At 30.0% G+C, this 21,490-nt stretch overlaps 1 protein-coding gene across 1 annotated transcript in view; it reads right to left on the reverse strand.

Annotated features, from left to right (window-relative positions):
* Positions 1-517: 517 nt before the first annotated feature.
* LOC129612342 (uncharacterized) overlaps positions 518-21,490 on the reverse strand; it is a 134,364-nt gene continuing 113,391 nt past the window's right edge. The window contains exon 7 of the mRNA XM_055525888.1: positions 518-688. Within this exon, the coding sequence (XP_055381863.1) occupies positions 518-688 (171 nt within the window). The remainder of the gene's footprint in view (positions 689-21,490) is intronic.

Here is a 21,490-nt window from a genome sequence, read left to right on the forward strand (position 1 = left end):
CTAAAAACTTTCAGTTTTCTAAACCAAAATTTCATGTCGAGCTAGCTATTACTGCCCTACTAAATACTAAAACTACCGTTTTTTGTGTAGGTCCATTAATTAAATGGCTCTAGAAGGCACATTGTTCTAGCTTCAGCTGCAACGAAGTTGTTTCGAATATTATTCGCATAGAATATTTTTATGTGATTTTCCTTTAATCTCAGAAACTATTCTTAGGCGCCCAAACTCTTCTCCCCACTTACACAAACAACATTGAACACTAAAAAAATTTTAATAACTGTTGATCTAATTAAAAATTATTTAAATAACAACTTCATTTTACCTGAATGACCGAATATAATGGCAACATGTAAAGGTGTTGCTCCTCTTGGAGAAATAACATCTCGAGCAATAGCAAATTTTCTTCGGTCAAGAGCCATTTTCAATTCGTCCAAGTTGCCATATTTTGAAGCTAAATGAACTCTCCTAATTTTGCTCTATTTCAAAACATATTACATAAAAGTTTTTTTACATTGCTTTATAAATAGATTTTAATTACCATGTACAGCGGCACATTATCTAAAAACTCTTGAATATCCTTATGTTCTGACCGAGCACCTAACAGTTTGTTTCCTTCACCATTTAAAACAGTAGATGCCAATTGTTCCATATCGAGCATTTCAATTCGATAATTATCAGAGCTTCCTTCCTTTACCAAATAAAAATAATTAAAGTTGGTGTTATCTATAGAGCCAATGGGGTAACATTATAGTGGATATTTGTAAATTTTATAATTCGAAGTATAAAGTATTAAATCAATTATAAATGAAACTCAATCTACGAAGAAATAATATACATTATAAGCATTGAATTGAACTAATAATTGAAAGCTACTCATAAACTATTTAAATACACATTGTAATAATTTCTGTTTAAACATGATAATTTCAAACATTATAATCGTATAACAATTTTAACACTTCATGTATTAACAATAAGTGGTCTTCCCCAGAATGCGTGAGACCAGCCTCCGAAGAGTGTGAATTTTCCAGATATACTGCGTTACCACCTGGGGTATCAAATCCTTTTGTTTTGTTCATTACATTGCTTTTGTTTTATTTTAGAGTTAACTTCTCTTAGCCTTTGCCAATAAATACCTCGTGCAAGGCAGTCTACCCAATTTCTGCCATTCCTCAGGGAACAGTCTCAGACCAGACAGCTATTCATTTTGGATCAAACGCTTCTGGATTTGTACTGGATTTTAGTGGACTCTTACCACAATCATTCCTACTGCGGCTATTTCGCACCCCCACATGCCGGGCTAGTTCTGCGAACTCTAAGCGCTTTTTTCCATTTTTATTGTTAATAAAAGGTTTTTTTTCTCGACACGCTCCCACTGTGACTATGATTTTTAATAGACCGCCTAGCTGTTTCTGCGCTTACATCTTTTGAAAGTTGAGCTCTTACTATTTCTACGAGGATAAGTAGAAGTACTTATTTTTGAGTTATTTTTAATTTCTCGGAGAATAATGCATATTTCACGGTTATTTAAAAGCTTTCTATTTAAATTTCGTGGCTTATTCACTATTTTCTTCAGTATAAAATTTTATAATATGCTGAATTGTAGAACGACTCTTTTCCACTAATGTACCAAACTCTGAAAGCGATTTGCGGTTTTTATAATAGACTACACCAGTGGTCGCAATAAGATTTTATGTATCGTGCCAAAAAAGATGTGTTTTTTCAAACCAACATTTCGGCGTGCCGAATCTGTGGTTTGAATCTATTTAATCTATTTAAACCTTGTTTTGAAAAATTGGGATAACAGTAAAAATTCAAATTCAAATTTGAAACCAAATTAGAAATTATGTTTTTAATAATATTTTTTTTACTGAGTTTAAGCGCAATTATATTTTTGATGAAAAAAAATTAAAAATAAGAAAATTGTGTCTTGGAAAGTAACAAAGTAAATAAAAAAACTTTTTTAAAAATAAAAATTTATTTTCATATGCTTATCACGCGTGCCAGCAAAGTTTCGAAGCGCGCCAATCTTCGCACGCGTGCCACGTAATTGCGATCATTGGACTACACAGTAGAAATTATGTATTCACACACTCTTAATAATTATTATTGATCGAAACTAAAAGAAATTATTTACAACTATCAAAACAAACATTGCATGATTTATTTCCAAGAATTTTTTACTTCTTTCTAAAACAAATATTTTTTAGTCAACATACCTTAAAAAAAATTTAAATTTAGCTCTTATTAAAGGCTCAATTTATCCTAACCAAATCCCCTGAAAAGTTTGCCGGTTAGTTTTGGTAGCAAACAAAATTTAATTTTTTAATTTCAAGAAATTCTATCAATTAGTTTCATAGATATGATAAATTTAAAGAGGTGTTAGCATAATGCTTTAAGGTTTAATTACGTGAGGTAAGAAAAGTAATTGTAATTTTCAGTAGCATGGAGTTTATCGTTAGTTTTCTGCATTTATAGAAATTTTAAAAAGCTCGCAGTTGAGGTAATATTAGATTTCCAAAATTCAAATTAAAATTTATCTCAAGGTATTAATTTCTACCACATTCATTATGTTTTGTGTCTTTTTTGTATCTGCTCTAGTTTCGACACCATGCGTTATTATCGGCTTCACGCAAGTTTTTTATATGCTAGTTTTGCCATTAACACTCATTGTCGTCTACATAATAGACGATCTTTACTTCGAAACTCCCTAACTTACAGTCTCTACCGATGTTTTTTACTTTTCCAATAATTTCATCCATTATAACATTAAATAAAACTGGGCTGAGACTATCACCTTATTGGATGCCTGTTGGTATTGGTATAGGTGTCAACATTTTATTTTTGACTTTTATATTATTTATAAAATTGGTATTGACATATTTTATTACTTCAATGATGTTGGCGTTCACGAGGCGTTTTTCAGTAGTCTAATCACATAATGCTATTAGTAAGGGGCGAGTGATTTAGTTGACAGGGATAGGTACTAATGCAAAATAGAAGGTTATCGCCTTAACCTCTCCCTATCCAAAACCATTGTGTATTATATCAAATAATATGCTGGCCGAGCTGTCCCTGCTTGTACAAGACACAATGGATCTAGATTAGAGAAGGCCGAAAAGTAGTCCTGTCATGTAAGGCCAGCAACGTGTTTGACCGATTTCTCAAACACGCTCATAAAAATACAAAAGCCTCGGATAACAATAATAATGGCATCAATTTTTTTCTAACGAAATGAATTATTTATTAGTGTCTAAAAGCTGTTTAAATTACAAGCTCCTCAGGTCTGGTAGAAGTAGACATCCACTATTTTTCTGCGTGTGCAAAATTTTAAAAGTGCTTATAGTTTCACTGCAATAAATGGTTAAAGAATATCAATTTTAGGGTTTTAGGTGTATAACTTTTAGAGGGGAGTGATTGACAAAAACTTTGTTTTACGAAACTAAATTTCTAATATGGATCTATGTACGCATAATTTCAGTTTTCTATCTTCACTAGTGTAAACATTTTTTAAACTTAAGAAAGGTGTAGAAGTTGTGTCTGTCCACGGACTGACGGGGGAATAATATCAGTTTTTTTTCAAAAATTTTTTAAAAAAGTGCTAAAAATGGCCTTTTTAGGATTTTGAGGAGCTATAATTTTTAGAGGGGGGGCAGATGGGTAAAAATTTTCTTTTGCGGAAAAAAGTTTCTAGTAAAGATCTATGTACATACGAAATTTCAGTTTTCTATCTTCACAGGTGTAGAAGTTTTGTAAACAAACATATGGATGACAGGCCTTCCTAACCCGATGAATATGAAACTCATAGAGGAACTAAGAAAGAGCCCTAAATCGATCATAGATATCAACAATGTGTAGAGTCTTGAGACCGTGTAGGTCTTCCATGCTGAATTCCTGGCATTCTTTAGGATACGCAGCTTCGAATTATACCACGGCGGCGACGGTGACAAACACCTATTCATCCAATGAGGAGTTGTGCGGCAAATACAATCGAGCAAGTGGATATAAAAACTAACATGGTCGCGAACAAAACCACCAGATTAAATTAATTCAAATAAACACTGAACCAAATTAATTAGATGGTTCACGAAATAAAAGTTTGTCTTAAGGAAGTCAAATATCGACTCCCCACCAGACAGTCCATCCAAGAAAACGAACGAAGAATATCCAAGGCGAGATGATAATCGTCAAAGCGGCAAAGAGAGAAACCATTAAACGACACCCTAGATCCAAGAGAAACGGGGAAGAAAACCAAAAACCTCATAGTCAGACCATATATCTACTGTATGGAATGCGGTCGGTAAAAACTGTCAATAAGACACGATAATACATATATAAATATGTTATTGCTTATCTATATTTTCTATGGTATTTACTTGTATTGTATTTATATTGGCAACTGATTGGGTCACTTTTGTGTGTACAGAATTTCATTTATTTTACCTCTAATTTGCTTTTATCAATATTCCATATAGGAGTACATCGTTCGTTTTTATGAGTATTGGATCTAGTATGTCGTTCAATTTTACTTGTATTGTATTTATATTAGCAACTGATTCGGTCTTTTTTGTGTGCATAGAATTTTATTTATTTTACCTCTCATTTGCATATGACATTTCAGTACTGCTACAATCAGTTTATTTAAAATTATTTTTACAAATTTTCTTCACTTCGCCAATAAGTTTTTTAATTTCAATATTGCTAAATTTCAATTCATCAAAAAGTTTTTCACTGTAGCTTTCTCAACATTCAGAATATTCACCAAATTTCTTCAACTCACCTACGCTTTTTTACTCTGCACTTCGTGAAGGGTATATTAACTTTGGTATGGAGTTTGTAACTACTTGAAGGAGTCATCTGTGGTATGGACATATATACATATATATATATATTCTTGCGCAGCGTAAAATTCTGCGTCGATTTAGACATGTCCGTCCGTCCGTCCGTCCGATCACACGATAACTCAAAAACGAATAATGCAATCGACACCAATCTTTCACAAGTTGTTTCTTTTGTGCCAAGGACGAACTCTATTGTATTTGGACTAATTCGGACTACGGGTTCGGGTAGCTGCCATACAACTCAAAAAGTTCATTTTAAATATTTCAAAAACTAATAAAGCTATAAATATAACATTTTGTATACATGTGTCCTATTATATTCTAAACATGCTATAAAAATTTTAATGGGATAGCTGCACCTGGGTGGCTGCCATACAAGTTCCAAAGCAAATTTTTTATATTCGGAAAAAAAATAAAGTCAGATTCATGAAACTTGGCAGTTGTGTGTCAAGTTAGAAGGCCAGATATACTTTTGAAGTTTTGGTTGAATTGCTTGGCAGGTTCGGGTAGCTCCCATACAAGTCCAAAAGTTTAAATATTTGGAAAAATAAAGTCAGATTCATGAAACTTGGCAGTTGTGTGTCCAGTTATAAATCAGACATATCCGTGAAATTTCTATAGAATGGTTTCACAGGTTTGAGTAATTGCTATACAACAACGAAAGGTACAGGGTACCTTTCAATCGGTTTATACCGACTGAAACGTTTTTGCTTGTTTAAGTGTCGTTTTACTCATAAAACTAATTTGCCAAGAAAGTTTTGCGTTGATTACATGCATTTGTATTATGTTGTAATAGAAAAAATAATATTTATGTACATGTTAATGAGTACATGTACGTATAAAAATTTAGGTTCAATTCGTTTACAGCCGAGGTGATCGCGACATCCTGCATAATGTAAATATAAAGTAAATAAAACAATATATATGGGACAAGTTTACATTTTGGCGTATTCAGCCGATTTCTGTGAAATTTAATGAATATACTCAGGATGTTTACAACGTGAACTTACAAATTTTTTCGAAATTTCAGCGCTCGGAAACAGAACGGGGGCCCAAAATTTGATTTCTTATCATATATTCTTATCTATGGAACTAATTGGTGAAATTTCCTGAAATTAAAAATTTGGGCTCTGTTTGCTACCAAAACTAACTGACGATCTTTTAAAGGAATTTCGTTAGCATTAAGTGAGCCTCTGATAAGAGCTTAATTTACATTTTTCCAGGAATGTTAACTAAAAGCGTACTAGCCTCCCTAAAATTTGTGAGGAGTATTTAGGAGGCATTTTCGTAGTCTTACGCAAAATTTTAGCTAAACTAAACAATATCTTGCGGTCATGTGTTATCGTATCAGACTTTTTTTTATATAAATCAACATAAAGAATGCTTGCAAAGAATATTATAACATATTATATTAGTTAATATGTTAAGTTTATGTAGAGCCTAATGTATATACGACATCTGTATGTTTAGCTTCATTTCAATACGAATTTATTCTTGCAGAGTACTGCTTTATTGACACTAAAAATGTGATCCATGCATATTGTACGGGTGCTAGAGCAAGCCGACAATGCAAAGAGGTAACCTTTGTTTTTGCTTTGAAACTTAAGTGCATGTTTATTTTAAATCGTTACTTAATGATTGACTATAATGAGCGTTGGAGTTTATGAATGTAACTTTTTACATTTTACGAGTCAACTTACCTTATCTAAGTTTTAGTATTCCTTCCTGCATTAAATGAATTACTAATGTACATACATTTATATTTTAACACGTCGACTCTCAATGCATTACCGGTGAGAAAATCTTAAATGCCGAAAATTATGAAAAGAGGAAAACCTGTATGCTTTAAATCATTGCTGTACATACGAATAACTAAGTAACGCAGAGATAAATTTGATTTATACGGAGAGAAAAAAGTCTTAAAATTTTATATATGTAGGTCTTTTAATTATACATATACTTAATTTCTCTAAATTTTAGGATCTTATTTGTGCTACAGTAACGTACAGTAAGTCACTCACAGGTGAGCACGGACCTTTTAGATTTATTTGTTCGTGGGTTACACGGTGCAACTCCACATAAGTATTTTTTATGTTTCTTATACTCATGAAGCTCAATGTGTGAATTTTGTTTTAATGTTTTAAAAAATATTTGAAATAAGTGCAATTCGCAATATCGCCTTCTAGCAATTAATTTAATGAAGAAATAAAGAGTAGTTGATTTGCAAAATATAAAAAAATATATAGTAGTCCATAAAAAAACAAAAACCTGATATGAACATGAACTTAAATTTCACATAATTCTTGCAGTTTTTGAATGAATATACTATCGCTCTACAAAAAAAAGATATTTATTGAAGTGAAATACTCGTCATATGCACGATTTGTTCTATATAACTGTAAAAACAAAACCAAAAGCGGCGAACCACAAGGCCAGCCACCGTGGCCATCGGTAAAATAGGATTTACGTATTATTTAGGATTTTTAAAATAAGATTAAGTATATGAAATAGGCATTATTCGCATGCTTTTTAATCACATTTAATATTATATAGGTTATTAATATAATATTAAAATATTGTATAGGTTATTATATAGCAACGAGTTAAAGGCTGTAATAGTGTAATAGGCACAATAGCAGTTTATATATGTTCTTGTGATTGTGTATTTCAAATAGAAGATTGCAATTAGCATTTCAATGTGAACAATACTTAGTAATCATGTTAATTACAGTATAAATAATTATAAAGAACAATTCATCTGAAATTTTTTCATAGCTCTATAGCTGTGAAAAGAAGAGCGTCCGTCTAGAAGACGGTAGGTCACTGGTTCGAATCCAGTTCGAGGAGAAAATTTTTTTAATTTGATTTGAGCCATAATTTTTGAGATGTATCTCGAAAATTATCGTTCAAATCAAATTAATTGCCTGTAAAACCAATTTCTAATGATAACTCTATGTTGTAAGGCTTCGAAGTTAATAGCATCTATTTGTATTCAGGAAAAATCCGTTACAGGTTGTAGCTCAAAAACGAATTTATAATGATAACTCTATGTTGTAAGGTTCCGAAGTTACAAGCATTTATTTATATGCAGGAAAAATCTGGTACAGGTTGAAGCTCAAAAACGAGTATATCTGCAAACCCCCTATTTGATAAAAAAATCATCCCTGAAATTATTTGCCACCTTATACGAAGCACCCTGTACAAGTCACCTCAAAAACGTTATAATTTTTATACTCAAACTATTGTAATAAAACACACTCATTAAATTTTTAAATCTCATTTATTACAGTTACATCAGAGAACAGTCGTCTTGTAAATACCATAGTTCACAAAATACTTAAAACATATGTATCTGCTTTAAACGAATTGTTGTTGCGATTATTCCCCAGCAAACGGAACAAACAAGTACTTATCATTATGAAATTATTTTTGCGTCTATTTTTATAAAACGAATTGCTCAATAGTATAGCTTTGTATTAATTTATCGCTGTTCCTTAACATTTTCAAAATATTTTAGTTAATGAACAGGTAGAATTTTAAAAGGAGAAATTAAATATATTTACAACAACAGAAAACTTCGATTACGTTTAAAGCAAAGTATTTGGATTGCAAAAAGTGTGAAACTGCACTTTAAAAAAATATTTTATTAGTTTTAAATTTATGTTCACAATTAAAAAAATTTATATATTTTGTTTATATATTATATATATTATATAGCTACTTCTCAGGTGTCAAAAAGTACGGGTACTTCTAGAAGGGCTAGAGACATGGGACAAAAGGCATTAGATAGGCTTTTGCTTCCAAGGTCCCAGAAAAATCTGACATTGTTATTTTTTAGCCCCGAAACAGCCCTATTTTAAGACTTTCTGAAAATATTTTTGTATAACAAAAGCACGTTTTTCTTTTATACTTTTTATAATTAGAAACACAAACCAAGAAATAAATGATATGTTTTACGTTATTATTAGAAACTCAAACCGTGAAATAAATAATATTTGAAAATATAATGATCTCATATATTTTTGGTTCGGAAAATCGAAATAATTTTAATGTCAGCTTTTGTCAAAGACATAAGATGTTTTGTAGCATCTGAATAATAATGCTTCATTTGTTGTTGTTTTGAATATTATGTTTCGTCAGCAAGCTTTAAAAATATATACATGCAGAATATATGTACGTGTGTAGTTAGAATTTTATTTTTATTGTTCCAAGCGAAAAACTGTAAAATGCTAAATTTTAATACATTCATATTTACATACATATATTTGAATAAAATTATTATTTTGTTTTTGCCTAAACCATTTCTTTATTTGAAAAATTACAGTCATAGTTACATACATATACTACATACATACATATATATATTTGAACATACATATATTTGAATACAATTATTATTTTATTTTTGCCTAAACCTTTTCTTTATTTGAAAAATTTATTTCTATATGTTCACCCGCAGTTTTAAAAAAATAGGTATACATTCAAAGTTATGTATGTTTATGCTTAAAATTTTATTTCTAATTTTTTGAACAAAAAATTTTAAAATATTCAATTCCTATATATTCATGTTCATACATATATTTGCATAAAAATATTATTTTATTTATGCGTAAACCTTTTCTTTATTTGAAAAATTTATTTATATATATTACCCCCATGATACCTCTAGGGTCCCAGAAAAAGCAAGAATTCCACCCACCCTCCTCCTTCACCCCATAGCAAGATGCTTTGTAACCGTTTTTTACAAAATAGTACTACATATGGTAGGGGTAATTTTTTATTTAATTTGGTGGTATAAATATTGTATGTAAATTCATATTTGGAAGTGTGAGTTATAACAAAAAGTGATCATTTTCTTAAGAAAATTGTAAAGTTTTAATAAAATCTACATTGTTTTGGAATAAGTATTTACGTACGCATTTAGTTATATATTCTTTTCATGATCTCATGCAAATTGTATTAGTAAGCAAAATATAAGTGTACATTAAACTTCTTGACAATATATTTTTAGGGCAAAATTTTATAAGAAAATGTTTTTCTATTGCATAAAACTTTTTACAAATAGGGTATTTTTAAAAAAATATTTAGAACGGAAACTCGATATTTAGAAACGGAAATTAAAAAAATAAAATTATCAATAAAAAAAAGTTCATCTGGCAAATTGCATTTTTCAGTGTTCGAACCTGGGACTTTTCGCATGGGAATCGTATGCCAATGCATTACCATACATAGTATTAGTGTTAACTCATTCTACAGTCACGCGTTTTATTCACACGTATTATAAACTACAAATTCATACATGCATGCATTTTAGTAGCGAATTATTTTATACGTATACAGTTATTTACCGCTTAGAGTGCTTATTGTAAAAGGTACTTTACGATTTTATGCGACATAACTCAAAGCGAGGTCCTAAAATAAATTACTCAAAAGGTATGAGATCTCAAAGGAACTAATTATTTGTTTAATTATGTATTTTTTTGTAATTATTTTTAGAACTTTTCTTATTTTAAATTTTATCTTATTATTTATTAGAAAGAAGCATATCTATATGTATATTACGCGTGTGTTTTTGAAAAAATAAAGTAAACTTAAGATATCTCAGCCATAGAATGGAACACAATTTCAAAACTACATGCATAATACTTGCAAGGCTTGCAATGCAAGCACACACGACTAGTTTTATATAAAAATAGAAATATTTTATATAATTATTTTAAATAAATATAATATATATATATATATATATATATATAGATATATATATATATATATATATATATATATATATATATATGTATATATATATATATTTCTTGCAAATAAAATTAGAATTTGCTTTACAACTTCATGATTTTACCACAAAATTACAAAAATTATTACAATTTTTGGACTTGTGTTGCAAGCAGAAGGAGCCATGCAGTTTCAACGACTTTTATCAAACACATTGGCCCTACTTATATATTTATTTGTACGAAATTTGAATACCATAACTTTTACAGTTTCGGAGATATAGTCAAATAGCATCTGAAGTTGTATGGCAGCGATCAGAAGAAACCAAAAAATTTCAACGATTTTTATTCCAACACATTGGGCCTACTAATATATTCGCTTGTATGGAATTTCAATATAAAAGCTTTTATAGTTTTTGAGATATAGCCAAATAACTTTTGAAGTTGTATGGCAGTTACCAGAAGGAGAGAAGCAATTTCAACGCCTTTTATCAAACACATTGGCCCTGCTAATATACTTACGTAATTGTACGAAATTTTAATGCAACAGTTTTCACAGTTTCTAGGATATGGTCAAATAAATTTTGAAGTTGTATGGCTGCTACCCGAATCAGTATTCCGATCATGCCTAATTTAAATGGATTCTGGTACTTACTACACTAAATCATTTGTGAAAATTTGGTGAACTTAACTCAATTAGTTTTTGAGTTATCGCTGGGACGGACGGATGGACGGACAGACGGACAGATAAAGCTAAATCGACTCAGAATTTGACGTCGATCAAAAACATACACTTGAGTCCATATCTCAAACCATTATTTCTTAACGTTACAAACGGTAAGTCAAATTTAGTATACCCTTCGAACATACGTTCATACGGGTATAAAAATAAATGTAACAGTTAAGGCCAGAAAATCCATGTGTATATGATCTGAAGCTGTTGAACTAAACAACTGTTGCAGCAAAAGCGTTTCACCGTGAAAACGGAAAAATTTTAAAAAATCTGTACAGCCAATGCATTTTCTATTATACCTAGCTTACACCAAAATACTTCTGGTACGTTCTTATCTAAATGTTCTAGATTTGAATACAGGAAGAAATATTCATTTAATAAAGTACATATGTTTCTTACTTTCTTCTTATACATTCAGAAACCTGCTGAGAAAATCCGGCAAGTAACATATTTAGAAGATAAAGCTATTTCGTGATTTATTTTTACCAGCATTTTAAAAATTTTGCAATATTTATTTAGCGTTTGAGACATAAATGATTCCATATATAAGCAAAATTTTTATATGTCGCCATTTTCGGCATTTTATCAGATTTGAGTATCTTTGTATCCAAGCTAAATTCAGAACAAAAATATATTCAAATGGAAGCAACTGCATCCAAGTGGAAACGCTGGTTCTTAACACTTTTGACGAAATTCGAAAAAGTAAACCAGGTTTCAGAAAAATAACTTTTGGATGAAATATACATTTTTGCGTATATAAAGAGAAATAATCAACCGATTTCATCGAAATTTAATATTTAAATTCTTCGTATTAAAACAATGAGCATATAGAATTTTTGGAAAGATCAGAGCACGAAAACTGATTTGCGAACCGATTTTAAATTTTTACCATATCTACGGAATGAACTGATGAAATTTCTTGAGATTTGATATTTGAGTGCTGGTTGTTACCGAACTAGCGCGCATTTCAGGCGAAAACTCCTAAGAGCCAAATTTACATTTTTCTAGGTATGTTAACTATAAGCTTACTAATGTCCATTAAATTGGAAAGAAGTATTTAACAGGCATTTTTATAATATTCTGTAACACTTTCACTTAACTAGACAATACACATTGTATGTATAGTTTCATTTCAATATGAGTAATTTATTTTTGCAGAGTATAACTATATTCATATTAAATATGTGATTCATGCACATTGTACAGGTACTAGAGCAAACCAACAATGCATAGAGGGGTGTAGGTTTTATTTTTTTAGCACTTTTCCAAAAATTTTTTGAAAAAAAGTGCTTATTAATTTCACTCTGTCCGTCCGTCCGTCCGTCCGTCCGTCCGTCCGTCCGTCTGTCCGTGTGTCTGTTTACAAAACTTCTACATTCTTAAAGATAGAAAGCTGAAATTTAATACGTACATAGATCTTCACTAGAAACTTATTTCCGTAGAACAAAATTTTTACCTATCTCCCCCCCTCTAGAATTTATACCCCCCAAAGCACTAAAAATGGCATATTTTAACTATTTGTTGCAATGAAACCATAAGCATTTTTGAAATTTTGCAAACGCAGAAAGGCAGTGGCTTGCTTCTCCTACTGCGGTATACTATAGTTAAGCTTTAGAAAAACAAAATGGCCGTTAAAATTTACCGTTATCTAAAGTCCTTTTTTTCCAAATATTTAATGTCGTTTTTCTTCTAGACCCCAGCCTGCAGAAGCTTGAAATTTTAGGGGCTTTTAGACATTAGCAATTAGTTCATTTTGTTAGAAGAAAATTTTTTTCCATCTCCACCCCCTCTCAAGTTATGGCCTCTTGAGATTTTTTAAAAATTTCATTTTTGACACCTTATATTTCTGAAACCACAAGTTTTTTCAAATTTCTATAAACGCAAAAAGTTAACGGTAAATTACATGACATTAAAAAATATAATTATTTTTCTTAACTCACACAATTAACCCTTAAAATCGAGCATTATGTTAACCCCTGTTTATATTAAATTTTGCTTTATTTCAAAGACTGCATAAATGGTTCATCCTAAATATATGCTATAATAGAAATAGTTTCGTTTATAAATGAAAATAATTTTAATAGTGTGGTGGATATACATAGACTGTTTTTAAAAGCAGTATTTTCACTTGTTGAAGGGAAAAGTGCTACAATACAAACCATTGGTTTGACCCAACTTTATTTGCTTTGAAATTTAAGTTCATGTTCATTTCAAATCATTAATCATTGATTGACTATAATGATCACTGCGGATATATAGATGTAATTTTTTATATTTTGCGAGTTAACTTACCGTAGCTAATTTGACACGTTGAATCTCAATGTTCATTATTTTTCGGATTAAGTTAATTTTAAAGCACAATATTCTTTAATATGTCATAGTCGATTTCTTAAGCAGCTTTTTACCAAAAATTCGTCCCCGATGAAAAAAGTGAAGAATAAAATGTCAAAAAGACTTAATTTATTAATTTAACGCGAAATATTTACAGTGAAATCTATAATAAATAGTAAAAGAAGAAGAATTAGAATACCTACACATATAAAATTTGTGTGGAAATAAATTTTAGTAATACATATGGGATATCTTTTCATAAACGAATTTAAAGAAAAAAAAATGAATTAATTTTAGAATTTAATTATAATAATAGCAAATTAATAATAAATTTATTTTTAAGATTAGTTGTAAAAATCAGTAAATTATGTCGATAAAAACAATTAATTATTGGTTTTCAAAAAATTGCATTAACATGATTTTTCGCCATCTTCATAAAAAAAAAACAGTGATGTATAGTGGCATATTTTCAATTACAACGTTTTCAATCAAGTATGTTCCAGTTCCATAATATTAAATCAGATTAAAACTTAGAGAGGAGAACCCATATTGCTTTAGCTTAGTTTTGGAAATTTCGTACTGTACAATATAAGGCAGGGAATACAAATTAATATTTCGGCAAAAAGTTTTTTACGCATGAAGCTATGTATGGAAAAAAATAAACGTTTGAACACATAATACATAATAACAGTAAATAATTTATTTAACTAGAAACATAATTCCATATTTAAGAGTAACATTATATTTGTGATTTAAATGAATTAATATTAATCGATGTGTGATGGCTTCAATATCTTATAAGAAGTTTCAATTTAACATTTTAACGTCTAAAAAAATATTTTTCTTCATACACAATCCCTAGTTCGTAGATTTTGTTTAATACGATTCCTGCAGCATTTTGTTAGAGAATGGACTGAACTTTATATCCCCATACTAGAAACTTTTTAAGTAAAGGATTTATTAACTTCACACTGTATTTTGTGACGTTGTTTTATAATCATTGCTGAACTGAAATGAGCTCGGTCCGGCTCATTATAACTACGTCTAAAAACTTTTGAAAACTAAGTCTAAAAAATTAGACTTAGTTTTCAAAAGTTTTAAATTGGTACACACTTATATCTGAATAAAAATATAGCTAAAAATAATTGATATATGTGCTATAAATAATTAGTTTACATGGCCAGAGAAAAAAAGAAAACTTTATTCAGTGAACGCAATTCGACTTTAGCAAAAAAACGAAATTAAAAAACAAAACACTTTTTTGTTTATTATTTCGTTTATAAATTTACAGATATTAAGGTTTCGAACCGGTTGATAGAAATTTCTCAGATCAACAAAGGTTAAAATTATTTAAAGCTAAAACGCGAAAAAATAGAGTTGAACATGTCGGATAAATATGCCATACCCGCCTATTTGACAGACTTTAAGTTGCCATATTACCATATTAATTTATGCAAAATTTCCGTACTGTGCATTCAATATTTTCTAAGATATGGCCAAAATTATTGAAAAAGTATGGCTGCTACCACAATGAGTCAAGAAATGTCAACGATTTTTATCACACATAACAACCCTAATAATACACTTGTTTTGAAGAAATTTTTATATTATAATTCCAATAATTTCTAAGATAATGCCAAATAAGTTTTGGAGTTGTATGGCAGCTACCAGGGTTAGCCAAGCAATTTCAACGACATTTATCAAACACATTGGCCCTAGTAATGTATTCATTTGTGTGAAATTTCAATATCACAGCTTTTATAGTTTCTGAGATATAGCTTCATAACTTTTTAAGTTATATGGCAGCTACCATAAGGATTTCAGGCCAAGCGATTTCAGCGCCTCTTGTCAAACACATTGGCCCTACTAATATATTTACTTATGCCAAATTTTAATACCACAGCTTTCATAGTCTCTAAGATATTGTCAAATAAAGTTTTAAGTTGTATGGCAGCTACTCGAACCAGTACTCCGGCCATGTCCAATTTAAAATTGTGTTCTGGAACTTACCACAATAATTCATTTGTGAAAATTTGGTGAACTTAGCTCAATTAGAGCAACAGACAAAACTATATATTTTTAGCAACCTGTCGGTCTGTGTGTCCACGCGTGTATCTCAAGTTCGGCTGAACCGATTTTGATAAAATTTTATATGTAAGTTTATTTTCACTATAGCACGGATTGATTAATTTTTGAGATATATCACTATGAAGAAAATATTCAATAGATTTACTTGAAATTTACAAGTTTCGCTCAATCATCGGCGAAATCTTCTAACATTTGGAAGAAATCAGAGGCCAGCAACTGAACGTTTACTACGGGCTTTAATATTTAAATTCTTCGTATTAAAGCAATGAATATAAAGATTTTTCGGAAAGATCAGGGCTCCGAAACCGAACTAGCCGCCAATTTTACATTTTTACCATTATCACAGAACTAATTGATGGAATTTCTTGAAATTTGATATTAGAGTTCTGATTATTAAAGAAATGAATTGGTGAAACTTTTCATGAAATTCAGGTAAAGTGAAATTCTACTAAGAGCCAAATTTACGCTTTAGGAGGTATATTAACTCAAGGCCTATTAGAGGCCTATCACAATATAAAGATAAGATTAAAATACGTATAAATAAAGTTGGGTCAAACCAATGGTTTGTATTGTAGCACTTTTCCCTTCAACAAGTGAAAATTCTGCTTTTAAATACAGTCTATGCATACCTATCACACTATTAAAATTATTTTCATTCATATACAAAACTATTTCTAGGATTGCATATATTTAGGATGAACCATTTATACAGTCTTTGAAATAAAGCAAAAATTAATATAAAAAGGGGTTAACATAATGCTCGATTTTAAGGGTTAATTGTGTGAGTTAAGAAAAATAATTATATTTTTTAATTTCATGGAATTTACCGTTAGCTTTTTGCGTTTATAAAAATTTGGAAAAGCTTGCGGTTTCGGAAATATAAGGTGTCAAAAATTCAAATTTTACGAATTTCAAGAGGTGATAACTTGAGAGGGGGTGGAGATGGAAAAAAATTTTTTTCTAACAAAATAAACTATTTAATAATATCTAAAAGCTCCTAAAATTTCAAGCTTCTACAATCTGGGGTCTAGAAGAAAAACGACATCAAAAATATGGAAAAAAAGGACTTTAAATAACGGTAAATTTGAACGGCCATTTTGTTTTTCTAAAATTTAACTATAGTATACCGCGCTAGGGGAAGCAAGTCGCTGCCTTTCTGCGTTTGAAAAATTTCAAAAATGCTTATGGTTTCATTGCAACAAATATTTAAAAAAGGCCATTTTTAGGGTTTTGGGATGGTATAACTTCTAGAGGGGGGGGGGAGATAGGTAAAAATTTTGTTCTACGGAAATAAGTTTCTAGTGAAGATCTATGTACGTATTAAATTTCAGCTTTCTATCTTCAAAGGTGTAGAAGTTTTGTAAACAGACACACGGACAGACGGACGGACGGACGGACGGACGGACGGACGGACGGACGGACGGACAGAGTGAAACTAATAAGCACTTTTTTCAAAAAATTTTTTGGAAAAGTGCTAAAAAGTGAAACAACTTCAAGCACAACCTTCATTTCCAACATTTTATGTGGTAATAGAAGCATTTCATTAATTTTAAGTGTGGAGCTTTTTTTCTCATAGGGTTAGCTCAAGATATGGGTTGAAATATAATTAAGGAAAGAATAATCAATTATTAAATATTGATATGAATACATAGTAAAGAAAAAATATGAAGAGGGAATTAGAAAATAATATCTAAAATACAATTAAATATTATTTTACCGATATTCAAATTTTGTATTCACTTCAAAATTTTACCTCTATTTTTATTTGAGAAGAATTTTAAAATGTTAATGTATCAATTACCTAAGTAAAAAAAAAGTTTTAAAACGTTTTGGAAAAGGCAATCGTATATTTTTATAACCGGATTTGAATAATATTTTTCATTTTTCAAATAAATATCATCTTATCAAAATGACTCGAAAATTACGATTGTAAAATAATTGGTACAAAAAGAACCGGAACGAAGGCAACAGTTCGGAATACTTCATAAAATAATTGGGACTAGTTAGATATAAAGACATTATTTTGACGATACTTAGACCGTACTAAAACTTTTTATACTGCGTTTTAGAAGTCATCGTGACTTACTGCAATTTAATGAAATTTCTGCTTTCCAAACCTTTTTGCTTTAAGTTCCCTTCCGCAAAAGATTGAAGCTTCAAAAAAACAGTTCTTGAGAGATCTTAAATTAACATACTCGTATTATTGGTTTTTTAATTCAATTACTTCTAGAATATCATGCACTTTAGTTTTAGAAAAGAAATCAAATTTTTCGCTTGCTTTTAATTTTCAAGGATTTTACGGGTTAAAAGTATAAAATATAAAACTTAATTTTTAAATCTCAGTCTATGAAATTTTATTTTAAGTCGTGAAACGTTAAAAATTTTTCATGGCTTAGGAGATATATCAAAAAACCATTTGTATTTCAAGATTTTGAAGACTTTAATAGAATGTATAATTTAACGAGTAAAAATGTTTCAGATGTATAAACCGACTGAATAATACCCTGCACTTTGACAATCTGTTTGTTGAGTTGAGTTATATGACAGCTACCCGAACCTGTCAAGCCATTTCGCCAAAATTTTATATTTATATCTGATCTGAAATTAGACACACGTTTGCCGAGTTTTATGAATCTTGTGCTATTATTTTTTTCAAATATTTAAAAATTAACTTTCGGAGCAGCTACCCAAGCCAGTGCAGCCGTTCCATTAAAATTTTCAGAATAAATGTAGAACATAATTGGACACACCTTTAAAAAATTTGATATTAATACTTCTTTTATAATTAGTTTTTGAAATATTTAAAAAAAAAACTTTTTTAGTTGTATGGCAGTTACCCGAACCCGTTGGCTGAATTGGTCCAATTACAGTAGCAGCCGTCGTTGGCACAAAAGAAAAACATGTGAAAGTTTGGTGTCGATTGCATTCTTCGTTTTTGCGTTATCGTGCGATCGAACGGATGGGCGGACACGTTTCAATCAACGCAAAATTTTAGGCTGAGCAAGAATACATGTACCTGTCCTTCACGAAGTGAAGGGTATAAAAAAGTTATCGCTCTTTTGGATTTATTAAATTTTATTACAATCAATTATTATTAATTTTTAGTAAAAAAAAAAATTCTTAAATATTTCTAAAAGTAAAAACATTTACTTTTAGAAATATGTACTATAAATTTTGGAGAAATATTCCTATAGCTTTATTTTTTTCTTTAAATTCTTTCAGGACTATAAAAATATCTTTTTATGTGTTTGATGTTGCAATTAAAGAAAAAAATTTAAAATTCTGTTTTAAATACGAATTATTTTTAAGATTAATTATAGAATGTAAAGAATGTGTGGAAAAAAGGAATTGGTATTTATATTATTAAATTAGAACAACAAAATTAATAAATTAGAACAAATGTTGAAGAATAAATATTTTTTTTGCAGATGCCCCACTGGTAAGTTCTGTTTAGTATACATACATTTGTATTGGAAAAATGATTCACTCCTTTTAGTCATGCTTCTTCCCCTCTAAAAGTAAAACCGTATTTTTTTTATTTTTAGTTATTGAGGCTGTGATAGTAGTAAAAGATCAGTTATTTCCTTTGGAAACTCCTTATTGCTATTACGTTGTTATTCTAACAATGTAATGGAGAGGAAGATTAAAAGTAGAAAAAGATGGAATAAGAGCTAGATGAAGATCGAGTGGGAAAAAGAGTTTAAAGTTAGAAGACGAAGAAAAATGAGAGATAGAGAAAGAGAAGAAAAGAGGAAAGGAAAAAAAAGGAGAAAGGAAGACGAGAAAAGAAATGCAGAGGAATAGTAAAAGGGAGAAAAAAGATAGAGAAAAAGGTAGAGAGATAGAGGGAAAGAAAAACAAGAGAGACAGATATAGAAATGTTATCTATCTTCGAATATAGCTTAAAAATATTATTTATTTGTAAATATTATACACGTCTTTTTAACGGACTAAAAAGAAAAAAATAATTTTTTCTTTGCCAGGCTTGTATGCTACATCGTCAGGTGCATTAACCTTAATTATAAGTAGCTAGAATGGTTTAAGTCACTTTGTTAATAGGAAAATTTGTAGCCTACTCAAAGGACGAATTGTTTTCATTTTACTCACCATTTCTAGAGATCAGTAAGCTCCGTAGGGAAAAGCTTGAGTAATAAAACCTTTGCAGTAAAAAATTCGAAAAATTAAAGCCAGAGGAATCTTCTTATAAAATTTATGTTTATACCCATGCAAACATATGTTCGAAGGATATACTAAATTTTCCTTACCGTTTGTAACGCTGAGAAATAATGGTCTGAGATTTAGATTCAAGTTTATGTTTTTGATCAGCGTCGAACTTTTAATCGATTTAACTATGTCTGCACTTGCGCCCGTCCGCCCCAAAGACTACTCAAAAACTAATTGAGATTACCAAATGATTTATTATAGTAAATTCCAGAATCCTATTTAAATTGAATATGGTAGAGATCGGGTAGCTGCCATACAAGTTCAAAATTTAATTGACTACATCTCAGAGATCATAGAAGTTATTGAATTGAAATTTCGCATAAACGAATATACCAAAGCGAATTATATCAAAGCTGAAATTTTGGGCAAACAATATTCATGATGTGGCTATCATTTTCAGTAAAAATCTTTTAAATTGTATGGGATTTTATGATAACTAACATATATGTATCAAATAGCACTCTACATAAAAGCAAAAGGTTGTAGGAAGCTATATACTAATTATCTCCGACTTTTGATATTGTTTATTCGTAAGGGTACCACAGAGTTGACATGATCAACTATATTTACTCTCATTATACTCGTACGAATGTATGTTCGAAGGGTATACTAAATTTGTCTTACCGTTTGTAACGCGTAAAATTCTGAGTCGATTTAGCTTTGTCTCCGCCTGAGTTAAGCGTCGAACTACCATGTGGAATAAAGGCGCTTTTATATATTAGATTAAATTGGAATCTGATTAGATTCAGTGTTGTCAGAGCTCTGTTCAGATGAAAACTTTTTATATTCGGACAGTTAATGCCGATTGGAAATAACAACATTATTTTCTTGCTGCGAACGTTCTGTAGTAAAAGAGAACGCAATCTTTTTTTACAGGTACGGTTCTGCTCTGATGTTAAAAATGAAAATGCATTGTCATAAGCTTTATCTGTTCTAACGATAGCCTAAAAACAAAGTGAACTGAATTCAAAATTTTCAAAGTCGTTTCGTGTTATTTGAAAGCGGTTTATATCAATTATAATAAAAATTTCATGATATCGCCGCCTTAAGATTTTTAAAATAATTTTATCGAAATCGCTTTAGTTCCTTTGATCTGACTTTATATAGGAATACAGTAGACAAACTTAAAATCAACGATTCTGTAAAAAATATGGCATTCCCCATGGAAATCATAGAATTATTATTTCATCTGGATATGACTAGCACATTATATCATATTGAATCTACCCGTAATGGTTTATCATTATCTTTCCTTAGTTTTATTTTTACTGGTGATTGAGCTTATTTCTTTCTTGTTTTTTATATTTAGTTTATTTGACGTTTTCTGTTGAAATGTTGAGGTAGTCTCCGAACCGCCGACTTTAATTTTTTACTATCCTTATTCACAATCCTTATATGAACACTATTTTTATTGTTACTTTCTTTTGAAATGCTTAGTGTAAAATTAGCTTCTTAAAATCACTTTTATCAAAACCATTTATATTGATGTTAGGAATCGTGATAGAATGAATGGAACAATTAGTATTAGTATTTGCGGCAGC

The sequence above is a fragment of the Condylostylus longicornis genome, unplaced genomic scaffold (genome assembly GCF_029603195.1).
Source record: "Condylostylus longicornis isolate FDR11 unplaced genomic scaffold, ASM2960319v2 ptg000069l, whole genome shotgun sequence".
NCBI classification, from domain to species: Eukaryota; Metazoa; Arthropoda; class Insecta; order Diptera; family Dolichopodidae; genus Condylostylus; species Condylostylus longicornis.